This window comes from Xiphias gladius, chromosome 1, assembly GCF_016859285.1.
Source record: "Xiphias gladius isolate SHS-SW01 ecotype Sanya breed wild chromosome 1, ASM1685928v1, whole genome shotgun sequence".
NCBI lineage: Eukaryota > Metazoa > Chordata > Actinopteri > Istiophoriformes > Xiphiidae > Xiphias > Xiphias gladius.
The window spans coordinates 418617-439402 of record NC_053400.1 but is presented as its reverse complement, the minus strand read 5'-3'; the positions used below and the strand labels follow the sequence as shown (position 1 = coordinate 439402).

At 39.1% G+C, this 20786-nt stretch overlaps 1 protein-coding gene across 1 annotated transcript in view; it reads right to left on the bottom strand.

Moving 5' to 3' along the window:
* Positions 1 to 18973, bottom strand: part of pcsk6 (proprotein convertase subtilisin/kexin type 6) — a 30785-nt gene extending 11812 nt beyond the window's left edge. The window contains 5 exon segments of the mRNA XM_040126254.1: positions 11133 to 11250; positions 11466 to 11569; positions 12723 to 12823; positions 18398 to 18610; positions 18736 to 18973. Of these exon segments, the coding sequence (XP_039982188.1) occupies positions 11133 to 11250; positions 11466 to 11569; positions 12723 to 12823; positions 18398 to 18610; positions 18736 to 18918 (719 nt within the window). The 5' untranslated portion in view covers positions 18919 to 18973.
* Between the last annotated feature and the right edge of the window lie 1813 nt (positions 18974 to 20786).

The following is a 20786-nucleotide window of genomic DNA, read 5'->3' as shown; positions in this document are numbered from 1 at the left end:
TCTATTGTTTTCTGCTCGCTATTTCTGTTCAGTGTCCTCGGCCGCAATGACGCGTTTGCAGTGTGTTAAGTGGACCCAGGTGGATCTTTCCGCTATCTTTAATGCTGTTGGCGTTGTCAATAACACTTGATATGGACCTTCCCACTTGGGCGAGTGCCAATGCTTCCTTTTAATGCTTCTGATTAGCACCCAATCGCCTGGTTTCACTAATTGTGGTACCTGCAAAGAGACAGGGGAATCTTCGTCAGTTACTTTCTCTTTTTGCTTTTCTAGCATTTTGCGCATGTAATCAGCCAAATTCATTTCAGTGTCTGTTTCCCATTCATTTTTAAATTGTGGCAGTCTGTACGGTCGTCCAAACATAGTTTCATATGGAGTTAATCCTCCGGAACTTGTTATGTTTATGTACAATTGCACTAGATCTAGGCATTGAGTCCATGGTCTGCCTGTTTCTTCCATACATTTCTTTAACCTATTCTTAATAGTGCCATTCGCTCTCTCCACTAAGCCTGCACTTTGCGGATGATAAGCGCAATGGTTCTTTAGGTCAATGTGGAACATAGTGCCTATTTTTCGTATCAGCTGATTTACAAAATGAGCTCCATTATCGCTGTAAATCCTCTCAGGTATTCCATATCTTGGAATAATGTTTTTGCATAATGCCTTTGCTACTGTTAGCGCATCGGGATGTTTAGTTGGGAATAATTCAATCCATTTTGAGAATGCATCTATTATTACCAGACAAAATTTCTTTCCCTCACTTTGGTGTAGTTCAATGAAATCCATGTGTATTGCCTGAAACGGGTATTGTGGTGCAGGGAACTGTCCTCGTCGTGGACGCAGATTCCCTTGTGGATTATATTTAGCACAGGTTAAACATGCTCTGCAATAATTTTTTGAATAGGAAATGAATCCATAGGTTGTATATATTTGGTGTACCTGTCCTACCATCCCTCCTGTTGAGACATGTGTTACACCATGGCTCAAAAGTGCTGCCCATTTGTAGAGATTTTTTGGTAAGATAGGTTTATTGTTTGGTCATACATAGACGTCATCGCGTTTTTGTGCTCCGTTTTTTATCCACACCTGTTTTTCATTTTCTGGACTTTGTTGTTGCATTTCTCGCAGTGTGTCAGTTGTTAAAGGAGTTGATTCATCGGTTACAACATAGTTGTCTCTTTCTTCTTTAGCTTTTTTATCTGCTAGTGCATTTCCTAGCGAGACAGTATCTTTCCCTGCGGTGTGTGCCGCACATTTACAGATTGCCAGTGTTTTGGGTAGTTGTACTGCTTTTAGTAATTCTTTTAATAACTCTGCATGTGTGACTGGTTTACCTGTTGAGGTAACCATACCTCTGTTTTTCCAGTATTATGAAGCGGCAGTGTACAGTTGCATAGGCATACTGGCTGTCTGTATAGATAGTGACTTCTCGACCTTTCATAAGCTTACATGCTTCTGTTAGGGCAACTAATTCTGCTGCTTGTGCAGAGAAGTGTGAAGGTAGAGCCCCTGTTTTCAGTACTGTTTTGGAGGTCACTACCGCATACCCTGTTTTTGTTTTGCCGAAGCTGTCTTTTTTGGATGAACCATCTACGAACACTATTTCACCTGTTTTCAATGGTTGGTCTTTCAAATCACCTCTGCTTTTAGCTGAAAACTCTGCAAGCGCCTGACAATCGTGTTTTTCACCATCCTCAGGGAGTGGTATCAGCGTTGCAGGATTCAGTGTTGTACATCGCTCTATTGTCAGATGTGGTTGTGAGAGCAATGTGGCCATGCACGACAAATGTCGAGCCGGCGACAGGAAAGTCATACTAGTTTGCAGTAATAGTGCCGAAACTGCATGAGGAACTTTTAATATTAGTGGGTGGAACAGTACTATTACTGCACTTGTTTCCACAGCCACAGAGGCAGCGATAACTGCTTTCACACAGTGTGGGAGTGCACAGGCCACACTGTCTAGTTTCGATGAGAAATATGCTATTGGTCTTAATTTATCACCGTGCTGCTGTGCGAGAACTGAGGTCATGAAATGACCTTTGCAGTCTACCATCTGTATGAACGGTTTGTTGTAATCTGGTAAGGCCAACGCTGTGCTAGACACTAACACTTGTTTGATTGTGCAGAAAGCTGTCTCTGCTTCTGCAGTCCATTTCAACTGAGATGTCATTTTGAGATCTTCCTCATACATCATTTTACTCAATGGTGATGTTATTTCAGCATAATTCGGTACCCAGTTTCTACAGTAATTAGTTAAGCCTAGGAAGGACATCATTTGCTTTTTTGTTTGAGGTTTAGGTGCCTGCAAGATTGCAGTCTTTCTGTCTTCCACTATGGTTCGCCCTCCTTCGTTCAAATTGTGTCCTAAGTACTTAACTTCGCGTTTGCACATCTGTAATTTATTTTTGCTCACTTTGTGTCCCTCTTGTGCTAGATGTTTCAGCAGTGCCAATGTATCTATTTTACATGTTTCTTTATCAGGGGAAGCTAACAACACGTCATCTACATAGATGAGGATTTGGCTCTTCCCTGGAGGCGTGAATTTAGCCATACTAGCGTTCATTACTTGAGAGTAAATTGTGGGACTTTCACAGTACCCTTGTGGCAGTCTGGTGTATGTGTATCTCTGTCCACCAAACGTAAATGCAAACCAAAATTGACTCTCTTTCGCGATTGGTATGGAGAAAAAGGCATTGCTGATGTCTACCACAGTGAAAAACCTTGCATCTGGTCTTAATGTATTTAGGAGAGTGTAAGGATCTGGGACACAGGGAGCTCTTTGAATTACTGCGTTGTTCACTGCTTGTAAATCTTGCACCATGCGCCATCCTACAGACGGTGCTTGCTTTTTGACTGGGAATATAGGAGTGTTACATGGGGAATCATCACACTTAATTATCACTCCTGCAGCAATTAAATCAGTTATTACTGGTTTTATGCCTTCGCTTGCATCTGGTTTCAAGGGGTACTGTTTTACACATGGTCTGTACTCCGTTTTTGGTCTGATTTGAACTGGCAGTGCTCCTTTTATTAAACCAACATCAGTGGACCCTTTTGACCACAGCTCTACAGGAATTGCTTCCAACAGGCTTTCTTCTTCCTGTGTTAGCATTAGGTTTCATTCTGAGTCTTTTTTTGCATTGGAGTGTAGATGCACTCCTTCTTGGACTTGAATGGTCCAGAACAGGGCTTTCCTGGTCAGACCAGTTGAGTCACTGTACCAAGTGTTTACTGATGTTGCAGTCCAATCAGTTGCTTGCTCGCCCTGCTGCACTATTTTTCCCAAATCTTTCCAAGTTTTGGTTTTGTCTTTGTACAGAGAGATGTGTGGAGGCGTCCACATTCTGAGTAGTTTCCCTACTCTGTCTGTTAGTGTGACGCCTGCAACAGCTGTATTCTCTGCATCTGAGTACAGATAACTGACTGTGACTGTAGCAGGGGTAACTGCAGCCAGTTTTTTCTCATACTCTGGGTCTGGGCCAGGTGCGTTTCGGTACCACATTGTGATATGCAATGCATCATCAGCCATTGCATTTTCAACTTTTCTGATTGCATTTCTCCCTTCTGCCATCAGGGCTGTCCCTGTTTTCTGAGGTGGTTTGTTAGGGATGTCGAGTGAGTAATAGTGATAAGGTTGACCTATCCCTCTGAGAACAAAAATGTTCCCTTGAGCCAATTCTTCTTTTCGTACAACAGCCATGTGACCCTCTTTTGTCGGAACCAATGCAAGCTCCAGCTGTAGTAGGCCATCTCGGCCTAGGAGATTTACTGGGCAGTCTGGGAGTATTAGTATTGACAATTGACACGATCGCCCTTTTGGATCTCTAATCCAAACAGGTTGTGATTGTGGTACGTAGGACAAGCGTCCATTAGCACTTCGCACTGACACCTTTTGACCACTAGGTGCGTAATTTGGAAATAGTTCTATGCAGGTTGTTCTGCAGGCTCCAGAATCGCATAGGAATGTAACAGGTTTCCCATTTATCAACAATGTTATCTCTGGTTTTGTCTCGTTAAGGGATAAAATCTCTTGTAAATTTAGTTCCACCTCCTCATCACTGTTTTCCTCAGCTTCCAAGGGAGGCTCATTTCCTGGATCATCTAGTCATGTTGATGAATTGCTGTGCCCTGGGCATTCACGTGCCATGTGACCTTCTCTGCCACAGTTCCAGCATTCCATCCCAGAGCACTTATTTGTTTTGCGCTTGTCTATACCACGACCTCGGCTGCGATCTATAAATCCTCCTTTAAAACCTCTTCTGAAACCTCCCCTGAATCCTCCCCTGCCTTTTTGCCTACCCCTCCCTTGGCCTTGGTAGTATATTTCGTCTCCCTCATCCTGATAGAAGGTTTCTACAGATGACTTTTTGTCCTTTTTACCTCTAGTCACTTTCTCTGCGTGTAATGCATGACTTATGTACTCCTCCAACGTCCCTGTGGACAGGTTTATGTAGTGTTTCTGAACCCATCCATGTATTCCTTCTCTCGCCCCTGCATGTAGTGCATTTTTCAACTGCTGTCTATATGCACCTACATCATCACCATTGTCTTCTAAACCGCTATGGGTTCTGAAAACAATAGCCATCCTGACTCTATAGTCATCAAATGACTCATCATCTTTTTGTTTAACCCTGCCTATCTCTGTGTAATTGGCTCTTCTCTGAAAACATACTCTGGCTCTTCTTGCCAAGCCTTCAATTCTCTGCTGTAATTCTGGTGTGTCAGGAGGTAGGGGACGTCCCTGATTATCTCTAGGGTTCCAATCTCCCCTCACGTGGTGCCAGTCACTGCCCATGGCAGTCATCCACACCTGCTGGACTTCATTACCATTGAGATGGTATGATTGTCTCAGGTCATCAAAATCTTCTATGAACTGAGTTATGTCTTCTTTATGTGGGGTGAGACCTTGTACAGCTTTCTTTATGTCATCTGCTGTCCATGTACGATACACTAACATTGTGGGCATCTGATCGTCTTGGCCCATTAGTGGGTTTGGAACTTCTATCATTGGATATTCATCTACAGTCTCAAATGAGGGGGGTGCTGACGGAGGTGGGGAAAATAGTTTTCCTAATTTTTTAGACCACGACACGCTGGGTCCTTTTTGCGACCTCATGTGTCTCGGTTCAGTGCTATACTCCGGTAGAGGAGGTTCCTCTGGTATGTCAGGGTAAAGTTTTTGCTTTATGTCTTCAGTGGGTGTCTTTTTTGGTGCGTGTGCATGTCCTCCACTAGCTCCCTCCTCTTTCTCTGCCCTTTGTGGCATCTGCCTCCTTTTTACCACTACACGCTCATCATCTTCTTTTCTGTGAAACATAGTTTCCTGTTCTTTTCCCTTTTGTTGCTCTTGCAACTTTTCTTCTTTCTCTTTTTCTCTCTGTTCTTCCTCTCTCTTTTTTCTCTGGCCCTCTTCTCTGCTTTTTGCTATCTTTAGCCAGCATTCTGTATCCTCAAAGCCTAATTTTTTCATACGATTTTTATCATCTTGTGCGTCACGCCGTATTTTCTCTTGTAAGACTGTAATCTTTTGTGTATTCAGGCTTCCATCGTAGTCAAATTTTTTTATCCATTTATCGAGATGTTTGGTATATTGGTGGTCGTGTTTTTCAACATATTTCCAGTCTTTACATGTTAAGGCTTCTCGCGGACTCTGCTTACTGTTTCCTTTTCCCATTTTAATGTTTTGGATCAGTCTTTCAACACCTAGGGTATTCTATGACTGATATTTCTTAAATTGAGATAACAGAAATCCTGTTGTGGTAATCCTCAAGCTTCTACCTCCAAGGAGGCGAAGGATTCTTGCCTAGTGCTTCCACAACAGTTTGTTATTTGGCTCTCAATTTTATTTCATGATAGAGAATACCTAGTGGTATACTCTATCCATTCACTCCCCTTCTTTTGAAAACAACTGTGGACTTTACTGTCTTACTACGGAATTTAACGAGCTCCGCCACACGCTTACGGAATTTATCGGACTCCGCCGTCCCTCTTTTACCTGTCAGTGCCTAGGATTCACAGGGTTTTGTTTAACACCTAAAGCCGTACTACCAGTGTACTCTTTACCGTTTCTCTGAGAACCTGACACTTGGTGCTGCATTTGATACCATTGACCATCATATCCTATTACAGAAGCTGGAACATTTAACTGGCATTAAAGGAACCGCTCTAAGCTGGTTTAAGTCCTATTTACTAGATCGATGTCAGTTTGTGCATGTTAACGACAAATCCTCAATATACTCAAAAGTTAGTCATGGAGTTCCACAAGGTTCTGTGCTTGGACCAGTTCTATTAGCCTTATATATGCTTCCTTTAGGCAATATTATTAGGAAACACTCCATAAACTCCCATTGTTATGCAGATGATACTCAATTGTCAATGAAGCCTAGTGAAACCAATCAGTTAGCTAAACTTCAAGCATGCCTTAAGGACATAAAGACCTGGATGACCAGTAACTTTCTGCTGTTAAACTCAGACAAAACTGAAGTTATTGTGCTTCCCCCCAGTACCTCAGAAACAAATTATCTAATGATAAAGTTACTCTAGATGGCATTACGTAACATTGATAAAATCAGGCACATCCTGTCTCTAAAAGATGCTGAAAATTGAGTCCATGCTTTTGTTACTTCTAGGCTGGATTATTGCAACTACTTATTATCAGGCTGTCCCAACAAATCTTTAAATACTCTCCAGCTGATCCAGAATGCTGCAGCGCGAGTACTGACAGAAACTAGGAAAAAAGATAATCTTTCTCATGTGTTTGCTTCTCTGCATTGGCTCCCAGTAAAATTCAGCATAGAATTTTAAATCCGCCTTCTCGCCTACAAAGCCCTTAATGGTAAGGCACCATCATATCTGAAAGTGCTCATAGTACCCTTTTACCCCAGTGGAACACTGCACTCCCCAAACACAGGTTTACTTGTGGTTCCTAGAGTCTCGAAAAGTAGAAGGGGAGGCAGAGCCTTCAGTTATGAGGCTCCTCTACTGCGGAATCATCTTCCTGTTTGGGTCCAGGAAGCAAACACCCACTGTACATTTAAGAGTAGGCTTAAAACTTCTTTTTTGATAATGCTTATAATTAGGGCTGGCTCAGGCTTGTCTTAAACCACCCCGTAGTTATGCTGCTATAGGCCTAGACTGCCGAGGGACTTCCCATGATGCACCAAGCTCCTCTCTCCTCCTCTTCCTCTCCATCTGTACACATTCATATCCCATCAATGCGCATTACTAACCTGAAATCTTCTCTCTCCCATAGTTTTGTGCTTTGTTGTCTCTCTCCTCTCTCTTCCTGATGCTTTCAGCAGATATTTCTGCCCCTGGAGCTGCAGAGTCTGGATCTGTGGCTGCAAACCACCTACTGCCCCCATGATCCTGCTCAACAGCCACTGCTTCAATTAATATGATTATCATTACTATTATTATGTTTATGTTTTATTATTATTATTATTCACCTTATTATATAATTATTTGTTTTATTATTAGTTTCATTATTGTTATACATCTTTATGTTGTAAATGTACTCTGCTATGTATTAAAGCATTTTTTTTGTTGTTTGTGTTTGTATTATTTCACTATTATGCAAGTTTTTATTTCTCTTGTTCAGTAACCTTGGACATTTTAGTTAATATTCTGATTATACAAAATTGATTAATTTTCATTTATTTCTGAAGATATTATAAATTCTGTACTTAAAATTAAGGGGTGCCAGTAATTTCAACCAGGACTGTATAGCATGGAGAGAGGCCACAAGTCTTCAAAATCAACGGTAAGATCTCAAAAATCAGTCTGAAGCCAATTAATAGATTTTTGTTTGAGGCAGGTGAAGAGGCTGTTGCAATAGTCAAGGTGTAAGGAGATGGAGGTGTGTAAAATGTTCTCTGTTCTCTGTCTCTATTTGAAAAATAAAATGTATTATATTTTGGAAATATTTCTAAGATAATAAAAATAAGACTGCACGTTTTGTTGTGTGATTCTCAAAACTTAAGTTACTATTTATAAACCAAATGCCAAGATTCTTCAGGGGCTTGAAGTTTTACAACAGAGAACCACCAGGTAGCAAGATTTGTTTTGCCTTGTGCTGGGAACCAGTTATGACAATCTGTTTTGCTTGAAAATGTTGTGACATCCAGTTTTTGATATCAAAAAGGCAGTCATGTAGTGAAGTCAGCCCTCCAGGATCGGTGGCTCTAATGGACAGGTACATCTGTGTCATCGGCATAATAATGAAAGTAAACACCATGTCTATGGATAATATGTCCCAGGGGAAGCATGTACAGAAAAAATAAAATAGGTGCCACAACTAAATTCCTGAGGGACACCATACTTGACAGGAGCAAAAGATGTCATGTGGTTATTAATGGAGAAACATAACATCCTGTTTAACAGGTATGAAGATTTTAAAGGTGTACCAGTTATTCCTACCCAGTGCTTCAGCCTGTATATCCGAATGCTGTGATTGACTGTGTCAAAGGCAGTGCTAATGTCCATAACAACAAGGGCTCGGCACATCCTATCTTTGGCAGCCATTAAAAGCTCATTAGTCACCCAGAGAAGGTCAGGTTCATTGATATTGATAAAAAAAAAGGTAGCTTGGACATTGGTCTTTAATTTTAAGGGAGGGAAGGTAACATCTCACACCCAGGGTTAAAACAAGGTCCAAGGTATTAGCCATGGTTATGTGATTGTCCACAAATGTAATGTTTAAGATTAAAAGGATGTAGTGATGTTTTAAAAATCAGCAGCATGTGTATACTATAGACACGAATGTCTCTGACCATAAATGCATAGTTTTAACTGTGAAATTGATAGCATTATCACAATCCATTCCCTCTCCACTCACCATTGCATTTTTAATGAACAAAGTGCCTCAAGGTTCTGTACAATTTTTAATCAACATGGCCCACTCCTGTCTGAACTCTGTAATACCAATGAACTGACAGACTATTTTACCTCTGCAAGTACATCCAAACTGAATCACATCACTGAATCAGGTCAATGGCTGTGCAATGCATGCAGCCTCGGATAGACCACAATAATCGTAGCTATGAGTTGGAGAGCAGAGCGGAGATGGAAGAAGTCAGGGCTCCAAGATCATTTAAATATGAAGGAGTTACTACTCCACTACAATAATATGGTTGAAAATGCCAGAGCTACATAATTTTCTGATCTTATCACTGACCATCAGCATAACCCCAGATTTTTATTCACAAACTGCTGACCAGCTGGTAAATCCCTCCCCTGCTGCTGCTGAAAGCGATGCTGACTTTGTAAAGTTTTTAGCCTACTTCATTGACAAGGTAGTCCATCAGAGCTTCTATTAAACGTTATGGCACACATTGCAATGTTTATCAATCACCCCAGGACACCTTAAACGGAAATGGGAGCATTTCCATGTCTGAGCTTTTAGAAATAGTATCTCAAATGAAAGTGTTATCCAGTCCACTTAACGTAATACCCACAAAGGTTTTCTCAGGATCATCAAATCTATTGGGACCTGTCTGCTGTCACTTTTTAACAGTTCCTTATCTAATAGTTTTGTTGCAGATTATTTCAAAACTACTTGTGTACAACTCTTTTTAAAAAAACTGGACTGGATCGTACCCCCCCCCACCAGCATTCTGTTAGACAGCCTGAGACACTGAGTAGGAATATCTGGCACAGCCTTAGAATGGTTATCTTCATACCTGTCAGAAAGGTGGTTCTGTGTCTCCATTAATGGCTACATGTCACCTTTTGCTCCTGCTTAGTATGGTGTCCCACAGGGGCCAGTTTTGGGACTACTTTTATTTTCTTTGTACATGCACAATAATTAATAAACTGGACAAATTATTAATAGAAATGATATCTCCTTTCAGTGCTATGCCGATGATACACAGATGTACCTGTCCATTAGAGTCACTGATCCTGGAGGGTTGAGTTCGCTACATGACTGCTTTTGTGATGTCAAAAAAATAAAATTTTCTGAAGCAAAACAGAAATTGTTTTAATTGGTTCCAGGCACCTAGCTAAACAAATCATTTTATCTGCTGGTTCCCTGTTGTAACACATTAAGCCTGCTGCAAAGAATCTTGGCACTTGATTTGACAGCAACTTAAGTTTTGAGCAGCACGCAACAAAACTTGTTTTCAATCCTCTAAGAAATATCTCCAAAGTATGATCTATTCTATCTTTTAAAGACACAGAGACTATTTTACATGCTTTTATCTCCTCACACCTTGATTACTGCAACAGCCTCTTCACGTGCCTCAACCAAAAATCTATTAAATCCCCAGACTGTACAGAACTCAGCTGCCAGGCTTTTAACAAGATCCAAGAGAAATTATCACATGACGCCTGTTTTAGCCTCCTTGCACTGGCTCCCATTATGTTTTAGAAATGATTTTGCGATTTTACAATTGACTTTTAAAGCTCTTCATAGCCTTGCTCCATCTTATATATCTTTCCTCTTAGTTGCATATATACCTGTTTGTAGCCTGAGATCCTCGTGCAGAGGCCTTTTGTTGCTCCAGCCCTGAATCTCTAGAATGAGCTGCCTGAGGAAATCGGGTCAGCAGAATCAGTGACTTCTTTTAAATCTCTTCTTAAAACATACTTTTATCAAAGAGCTTTTCCTGATTTTACTTAATATTATTAACTACCCAGATTACTTGATTCTTATAGAATTTTATCTTATTTTATTTTCTATTTTATTTTTATTTGATTGATTTTATTAATTTTTTAATTAAATTTTATTGATTGCCCTTTTTGCTGGTGACACAGTTATCTTTCTTACTGTAATTGTCTCTATGATCTGCTTGTTTCAACTCTGTTGCCTTGTATGATCTGCTTGTTTTAATTTGCTGTGTCAAGCACTTTGTAACATGGGTTTAGAAAAGTACTTTATAAATAAAGATTATTATTATTATATTTATATGAAAGTCACCACAAAGAACAATTCTATCATACTTTAAAACAAGGGTGGATAAAAATTCAGGGAGTGGTGATACACTAGAAGTTTTGCTTGTAGTAGTTAATTTATTCACAAGCTAAACCTGAAGCTACTGCATTTTCTCTCTGCCCATGTATACAGCCAGGTTGAATTTCTGCATAAAGTGTCCAGTTGGCTACATACTGCACCTGCCTGCAATTTATCTCACCTTGTGCGTCGCTCAGGCATCTTACTTCAGATGTGCTGGGGAGGAACAGTCCTCCACTTCGTAGCCTCCAGCACCATGGCCTCTGCATCCACAAGGCCAAAACCATACAAGTGGCTAATTGCGAGAAAAGACACACACTGATTACAAAACAAACAGCAATGTGAAGAGAAAGTAATTATTAGACCTTCAATAATTATATAAGGCTTCAGTGTTGTTGAAATGGCCTGCATAGCACTTATTTTACTTAACAAAAGAAAATTTTCATACTTTAAGTATTCAAGTAGGAAAACAGTTAATGTACTATGTTAGATTTAGAAGTAGAATGCAGTGTGCCTCTATGTCCAGCAGCATTGGTCTTCCAGTCATCAGCTTTCAAGTGGACAGGTCTAGATGTCTTGACCAGAAGATGTTGCACATCTCTCCATGTTAGTAAAAGGCTGCAGGAAACAAAGACATGGCTCAGCTCATTTGGCTAGACAGACAGACTTTTATCTTTTATCTCTTTTATCTTTAGTACTGTTTGGCATTTGATTGTTAGAACTCAATTCAATTTTTTTAGTTCCACCAGGTTCGAAGAAATGTACCATGCTTTTAGCTGACTGTTCCTCAACTTTAGACTTTACAGTGCATTCACACATGTAGACACAACAATACAGGAAGAGAGAAGACATCATTCTTTAACTGAAGCGTAAAGGATTACGGTGGTATTATTCTACAGTTTTCTCACTGTCAGAAAATCCCATGAAAAGAACTAACAATTAATATATCCTACTAGTATTGTCTATGTATCAAAGGTTGATGTATCTTAGTCCTCTTGCTTCCACAGAGCTTCACTGTTGTCCAAAAACTTAAAAACACATAAATGAGTTGTGAACAAATTTCTTCTAATCGACAAATGAAAATAGTTCCTGTAACATGTGTAGCTTTTGCACAAAATTACCTAGCCCTTTTTAAAAATTAAACTATATAATTATTAGACATTTTTACAGTTTTTAATACGAACCAATGGGCTTGGGACTGAGAGCCACAGACAGGGTATGGGAGTCAAAATATTGAGATATGGTGTAAAGGGTGTCAATGTTATTTATCTACAATGAACTGACCAAAAGATCAGCTCATTGCTACATAATTAAATAACCCAGTATTAACAGGAGTTACAGTTCTTGCTGTTCATCAGAAGTCTGTTTCTATGAGAGCAGGAAAGACTTGAGCATAGAAACTGCTCTACCTAGTCACATAGGTAATGGAGAATGTACTAATGACAACATCATTTTCTATTACCCTTAACAGGAATCTCTTAGTATCACAAAAACATTTTATACTTAATGTTCATTAAGGGTTGTCAAAAGACAAAAGGAGCATAAAGCAACAATCAGGACAAAAGCTTTGACAGTTTGGAAAGAAATTGGGGAACAATTGAACTAATTTAGAGAAATAATGATACGTTTGGCTGTGTAACTATGTAGTAACTGAGTGTCTTCAGTTACTACATCTGAGGTGGGATGACCTAAACACACAAACAGAAGACAGATGGTGAAGGAGAGATGATTACAATGGCATAAACAGTAAGACGCAGAAAATTTGATTGACTTGGCCTCCAGGGTGAGAGCTATGATTCCAGCCACAATGGGAGCAGAGACAGAAGTGCCAGTATTACCATCAGTGCAGTGCTGGCAGAGGTCCGTGGTCACCTGCAAGGGAGCACAAACACAGGTCAGTTCCTATTTGATGAACTGTTTATAGATCTGATTTCATATGGACTTGTTCTATTATTAACCAATACTGTAGTGGTGGTCCAAAGAAAGCCTTTAATTTGACATTTTGATCAAACTATACATGTGCACACAAGTGTTCAAGCAGACGGAATCAAAAAACACCAATAAATAATATATTAAGGCGCTCTCTTCCATACCCGCCCAGGCGTATGTCTCGATGAACTAATTTCAGTTCTAATATTACAAATATTATTGATGTCACTGGCCCTGCTAAGGTAATGGTGGTCTCCGGTAAAGGAAAAAAAAGAAAAGAAAAAACATGTCACCTTTAGAACTGAGAAATGCAAGGCAGTCCTTGTCTAACAAAGAGTCCGGTCTAGACCTGCTCTATATGAAAAGTGCACTGAGATAACCTCTTTTATGATATGGTGCTATATAAATAAAACTGAATTGAATTGTATTGACATCATTGCCAAAAACAATAATAATACACTTGTCTTTTTTTGCTACTGTTGGCAGGCTGACACAGACCCCCTGTGTCATTAGTCCCTTCTATCCACTAAGTCATTCTTCACTGACAAAATTAAGAAAATTAGACAAGCTGTCATTTCCTCCATATCAGGTATAGTGTCTGTATTGTCCTTGTATCCACTTCAAATAAATTCAGTTAGCATGACACAATTTGATACTATGTATCATGAGACCTTGTTGGAGACTGTGCAACATTTTAAATCCAGTGGGGGAAGTAAAAGTGCCAATAAATCAACGTAAAAATAGGTAAGTCCTGTATTCCTGTAAGTATTATCAGCAAAATATACTTGAAGTATCCACAGTAAAAGTACTGGTTCTGCAGTAAAATGTCTACTGTGACTGAGCTCTGATTCTATTTCACATGATTAGATTGTTAATCCCGATACATCAATGCTTCAGCAGCATTTTACTGTTGCGGGTAGAGCTAGTGTTAAAGTGTCAATCTGGAGATTTCAGTCCTGGTTGATTTGGCAACATCTGTAGGTACTGGTGGTAGCAGCAGATGTGGTACTACAGGTCACAGGATTCTGGGAGTTTTGTAGTTGAATTTTTGATGAATGATAGCGGTGCTAAGCTCACTGACAAACACACAGCTTTTCCTGTGCCTTCTTCGGAATAAAAGTCAACTACTGTTTTGCAAGTTAAATGCTTTTAATGTGAAGATGCAGCTGTAGGAAATGTTCGGTTTGCATTAGCAGTAACTTAATACAACATTTTTTCCAGGAATGTTGCCACAGAAACCAAGTTCATAAAACTGCAAATACATAAATGTTGCAATACTTTCATCAGAGGGCATAGGTTCAGTCACCATTGTATTACCTCATTCAGTGTTAGATAGTGATTTCACTGAGATTAATTTAAATGAAAATCTCTGAGATTGCCACTTTATCTACTTTATATACAGTTAGCTAGTTTAGTCCAGTGGTTCCAAACCAAGGGATTAGGCCCCTCCAAAGGGTCACCAGATAAATCTGAGGGGTCGTCAGATGATTAATGGGAGAGGGAAGAAGAAAAACTTAAATTCTACAATATTGTACGATAATGTTTTTGGACTTCAGTCAAAAATATTGGATTCATTTACTTTTTTGAAACCACCTGAGATATTTGGAGGGGAAAAGTCTCCTGATTGAACTGCTCACAACTCATTGATTGAAATATAACAATGGGCCCCCACCAGATTTTTAATGAGAGGTCAAAAGCCAAAAAGGCTGGAAACCACTTCCAATATATTACAACAACCCTGTCTCCTAGAAGTTACATTTATATACAACTAAACTGCAACAGCAAATACCTTTTATTTGAAACTTCATTGCAATTACGTTTCTTATTAACATAATGAGGAGTTGCTCTTAATTTACATATTTGACCTGTCGCCAATATGTTGATATTGAATGTATCCATAAAAAGTATTTGTTTTCCACAAAAATATCTGATCTCACAGTAACATATCTACTTGTACCAGCATTATTAAACCGTTTTATAGCTATGTTTAGACATTCAAATACCTAAAAATTATACTTAAGTACAGTACTTATGTAATTGTACTTAGTTACTTTCCACATAAGTTAAAATCCTCCTCTTGCTGCCTTGATATTCTACATGTTTTCAAAAATCTTCTTTGTTTTTTCGCACATGATCTGCAAATAGTCAAAACATCTCCTCAGACTCTGAAAACAACATCAATCAACATTTACAGGTCAATAGCAGACTTCCCATTCTTAAGTACAATAATTAAAAAGGCTGTTTTTCAACCACACTACAGCACTGACACTGCTTTTGTTAAGGTCCTGAATGACAACCACATTTACACAGAAGTTTCCGTCTTGGTATTATTGGATCTCAGTGCTGCATTCCAGGCACTCAACTACATCATATACTAGACAAAGTGAAAAACTGGGTGGGATTTTCTGGCAAATTTTCTCCATTTAAACAATGATAAAACAGAAATAATTGTCTTTGGAGCCAAAGAAGAATGGTTCAAAGTCAATTTTCAGCTTCAGTCGCTAACACTAAAGACCACACACCAGCCCAGAAATCTTGGTGTAGTCATTGACTCAGAAGTCATTAAGATATTACAAAATCATCTTAATAAGAATAAGAACATATCAAGAATTACGTTTTATGTCTCAGCAACATTTAGAAAACTTTGTCCATACTTTCATCTTTAGTAGACTTGACCATTGTAATGTCTTTATAGGGCGATCAGACAGCTGCAGCTGATTCATGATCACATCACTCCAGTTCTCAGATTTTTACTCTAGCTTTCTGTTCGAATTGTTTTTAGCATACACCGTTGGTTTATAAAGCACTGAAAGGTGGATCTGCTGCTCCGTTATGAATTGTCCAGACCTTTCAGAGGGTCGGGGACAGGTCGACTTAATGTCCTCAGAGTCCAACCTAAACATGGAGAAGCAGCATTCAGTTTTTTCAGTCCTTCTTATTCTATTTCAGCTTATTTCTATTTTATTTTATTCTTTTAAATCCTATTTATATGTGTATTTTCATATTGCCTTGTGTTTCTTTTCTATCTTGTCTTAATGCCTTTATGTCCTATGTAAATCACTTTGAATCGCCCTATTGTTAGGTTCTTTACCTAAGTATACTTGCCAAGCATATATATTATGTTATTCATGATGATTTTTTCATCACCATTGTCACGCATCTATATTGATGAAGTTTATTTCAGGGACCTCACTGGGAGGGTGGCATATTTGTACCCTATAGTGTGTTGCCACTCAAGCAGCTAGACTGACTTTGTGTATGCAGTGAGTCATGCTAACATTGCTGTGTGAGCAAGTTTTGATATTGAACTGGACCTATATTATTGCCCACAGACCTTGACCCATTCAGCTACACTACCTTTGTGCAGCAAATCCACATTGTTAACACCGGGGACCAGCTGTACCTTTTTCAATTCACTTGCTGTTTATTTATTATTATTACTTTTTAGTAGTAGTCTTTACTTTTATACTTATTTACTTCCTCTCGCCGAACTGCTGCCTTGATTCTGCCTTGTGGCCTCAAGTGGCAGTGCAGCGAACAAAACACCACACTAGTTAAGGGAAATTACTTCAAGGATGAAGACTAACTGCTTTGTTTGGCAAACATACGTCTGGTTGACTGCCCTACCTCTGTTAAAGAGCAGTGCATAGCTGTTTCCTTCAGCTTTCTTTTCTATGGGACTATGTAGGAACACAGTGGACGAGAAACCCCTAAAGGGGGCTAAGGGAGGGGGTAAGGGGTCTGTATTTTCGTGAAAATATACAAGGAGCAGTTAAAGCATGCATGGTGATCAAAGAAATGTGTGGATTTAAGAATTTCTACATTGACTTATAAAAATCTGTACAGCTGTGCTGTCTTCAGATTTGGCACAAACATTCAGTTGGATTCAATGATGAACTAATTAGCATTTGGTGATAAACGGCTAGAGGTCAAAAGTCACTGCTACCCCACAAAACACATTTTTGGCCATGACTCAAGAATTCATACAGTAATTATGACACAATTTCAACAGGATAAGATCATAAAGTGATGACATTTTATATTCAAAAAGTCGAAGGTCAGCATCACTGTTACATCATAATATTCTGCGAAAACACTTGTGGCCATTATTCAACATAATAACTCAGGAACAAGAAGGGCAGATTGTAACCATAGTTCACATTTGGTCGAATACTGAATTGGTGACTCTTATCTTTGGTGTCCACCTTAAAGTGATTGTATAGATCTTCTGTGCTGCTGGATTGAAAAAAAATGGAACCTGACAGGAAACACAAGCTGAGCTGACTGTTTGGCTGGCCTCCAACTTACACACCACACTGGAGAGTTGGTTCTATCATCACTGTGGTTAGTTTAAACAAACCAAAGCATAATATTTACACTGAGGTACATAACCAGAGCTGAGACCTGACCCAGCTCCATATTATCACTTTTAGTTGTCAAATGCAGAAAGCACTGCATAAATACCTTTTTGTCGGGTAGCCTGTTGTGAACATAAATCATTATGTATCTTAACTTGGTAATTTTTCTCTCTACATGACCTGAGACGTACACCACAGTCTAAGCAAACACAACCTCAGCTGAGCTTTGGTCTCCTACACTGACTACAATAACCTTTGTACACATTAGCTTCATTTCTAGTTGATTTGAAACCGAAACAATTCAGTTTAGGCTGTGGCGTGTCAGTAGCTGGTACAGCTGGAGGGCTAAGTGGACATTAGATCATGCAGACCTAAAAACAAATCATTCTACCAGTATTACCTGTGCCGTGTATATTATACAAAAACTGATGTTGTTTTTAAGAAATTTGTAAAACACCATTCAAGAACTATTCCATTCCAGATATGCAAATAATTTTAATCATTATTTAATATTTCTAACCGCTAAAATTCCTGTCCCACTTTAAGGTTGAGAAAACTATGGTTAAATGCTGGGTGCTCAAATTTCACTAGCATGTAGGGGACTTGATTTCCATATTAAGCTGCAGATTTTTTTGGCAGCAACATTTGACATATTATCACCTCATAAAATTGTTACCGTGAAAGTGTTAGCATTTTTCAGTGGCGTGTTTCTGGGAACATGATGAATTTTAGTCCAGCCTTCTTTCCTTTTAGCCCTGTTTTGGTCTCTTCCAACTCCTGAGAAAATATCTGGCTCTTCAGCTGTGAAATGCTATACAATGTTGCCCAGCTAGTTGCAAAATTTAACAGTCTGCTTTTTCACAAAAAAAAACCTGTCTGCCCCAAACCAAGCTAATGAGAGTAGAGTTTGTGAGGTGTAAAACTAAATCAATGACCTCAGAGAGGGTAGATATAACATCTGCAGCAGCTTATGGACTAGTAGCATATGGACTGGCTGCTAGTGGCTTATGGACACTGAACATCTACTCAATGCTACTCGAGTAAATTTGCTTGTGGATGAAATACTTGTTTTGAATATCACACATACATTATTTCATACTGTATATCTAAATACTGTCTGAGCTACAGTTGATGAAATAGCCTTTTTTTCAGTACTTACAATCTTCCTCTCATTAAACTCTCCACTGCTGTAGGTCGTGGCTATGATGGAGCTGCAGACCTCCAGATACCACGGCTTGTTTCCATATTCTGTGGTGCTTGAGATGGATATGGTGTACATACTGCTAGTGTAACCATCACATGAACAGTGATCACCCTGCCGACCACCGTTACCTGACGCCCAGACAAAAATGGACCCCAAGCCTTTGCAACCCTGTAAGACATAAATTTATGTTGCTGTGATTTATTTCATCACAGTGGTGCTGTGATTTAACACAAAAAAATCAATCATACATATGTAAGTCAAAATTTTGTTTTTTTCTTTTTGACTGATCAGACCTTCTTGATGCCTCGCTCAAAAGCCTGCTTGGTTAGCGGCCCTGGACCATCCACTGTCTTGCCATCATCTTTTGGCCCCCAGCTGGCACTGTATATATCGATATAGTCAGGTCGGATACCCAGGGACTTGGCCTCTACTATATCCATTACATCACCATCCAGCATCCGAATCCCTGTGTCCATGGTAACGCGAGTCTCAATACATCAAACTCATTGCAAATGGAATTAATGTAAGACAGTCGGTCTTCCTTGCATCTTCATCACATTACACTGAGGATGGGTGTATATAGCTGTATATAAAGAACTAAAAAGCAGTATCTCCAAAAACATAACAATACAATTTTTCTGAATAGAGCACAAAAGTACCACACAGGAAACTGTTTACTTTTTACTCCTATACATTTATCTGACAGCAGTGGTTATTATTGTAGCTACTTGATTTTCCACACAAAGCATATGTTAAACTCAAAAAGTGACACCTTGCCGTAGTTTAAACTACCCTACAGAACGTGAATAATTTATAGTTACCACCAACTTATTCAGCTCACACCAAAAAATGATGCTGTATACACATTAATGCAACATAATATTGTTGCTGCTGTTGCTTTATGTCTTGGGTCCTGGGTGAAATTATTGGCACCCATGAATTTTAACAACAGAATTTAGAATATCTTCAGAAATAAATGCAAATTAAGCAATTTTTTAACAAAATTGCTAAAGTTACTGAACAACAACAAAAAATGCTTTCATAAAGTGAAATAAAATATATACACATAAAATGTACACTAGGAACATTTATTGGCACCCTTTTGATGAACTTAAATTAGCTCTTCAAACAAAATAAAAAAAACAATCACCTGTGCATCACATGACCTGAATTAACCAATGAATTGTGGTTGTAATGTATAAAAAGGGGCTGATTGTTTCCAGGTTCTTTTTATCAATGGTGAAGACAAGAGATGAGAGAATCAGAAATGCTATTATAAAAAAACAGAACAATTCCAAAGGCTACAAGGCAATCACCAAAGATCTCGAAAGATCTCTGTTTCAACGGTTCATTATGTTATCAAGAAGTTTCACAGTCATAAAACTGTTAAGATGATTCCAGGATGTGGTGCTAAGAAGAACCTCAATGAGAAAAGTCTGTGATAGTTGATGCGGATTTTGGAAAAAACATCACACAGGACATCTAAAGACCTGGAGCAATCTGGAGTGGTGGTTTCAGCCTGTACCATATGCCGCACACTATACCAAATAGGACTCCATGGGCGAAGGTCAAGGAGGACACCACTATTGAAATAAAGACACAAAAAGACAAGACTAATGTTTGCAAAAATATTCATAGATAAGCCACAGTCTTTCTGGGATAATGTTCTATGGACAGATGAAACTAAAGTAGAGCTCTTTGGGAACACAGTGCTTCAGTTTGTTTATATGCAATGAAATGAAGCCCATAAGGAAAAGACCACCCTACCTACAGTAAAACATGGTGGAGGTTCATGATGTGGGGCCGCTTTGCTGCCTCTGGTACTGGAGGCATTTAATGTATCAAAGGAATGATGAAATCAGAAGATTATCAAGGCATTTTGGAGTGTCAGAAAACAATGTTTGAGGTGTAGGTCTTGGGTCTCTCAGCAGGACAAAAACCCAAAAGACACTTTCAGCAGCACAAAAATGGTTGACAAGGAAAAGATGGACTGTTTTAAACTGGCCAGCAGTGAGTCCTGACCTAAATCCCATTGAAAATCTTTGGAGAGAGCAGAATGGGATTTAGGTCAGGACTCACTGCTGGCCAGTCCATCCACTGCAAAAAGGACTCAAACTTAAACTTAAAAGAGCTTGAATGCATAGCACAGAAGAGTGGCAGAAACTACCAGCAGACAGGTGTAAGAAGCTTCTAGATGGCTACAAGAAACGTTTAGAGGCTGTCATTGTTGCCAAAGGTTTTACGACAAAATATTAATTGAGGGTGTAAATAATTGTGTCAGTGGTACATTTTATGTTTCTGTTATTTCACTATTAAGCAAGTTTTTTTTTTTTATTCCCTCTTG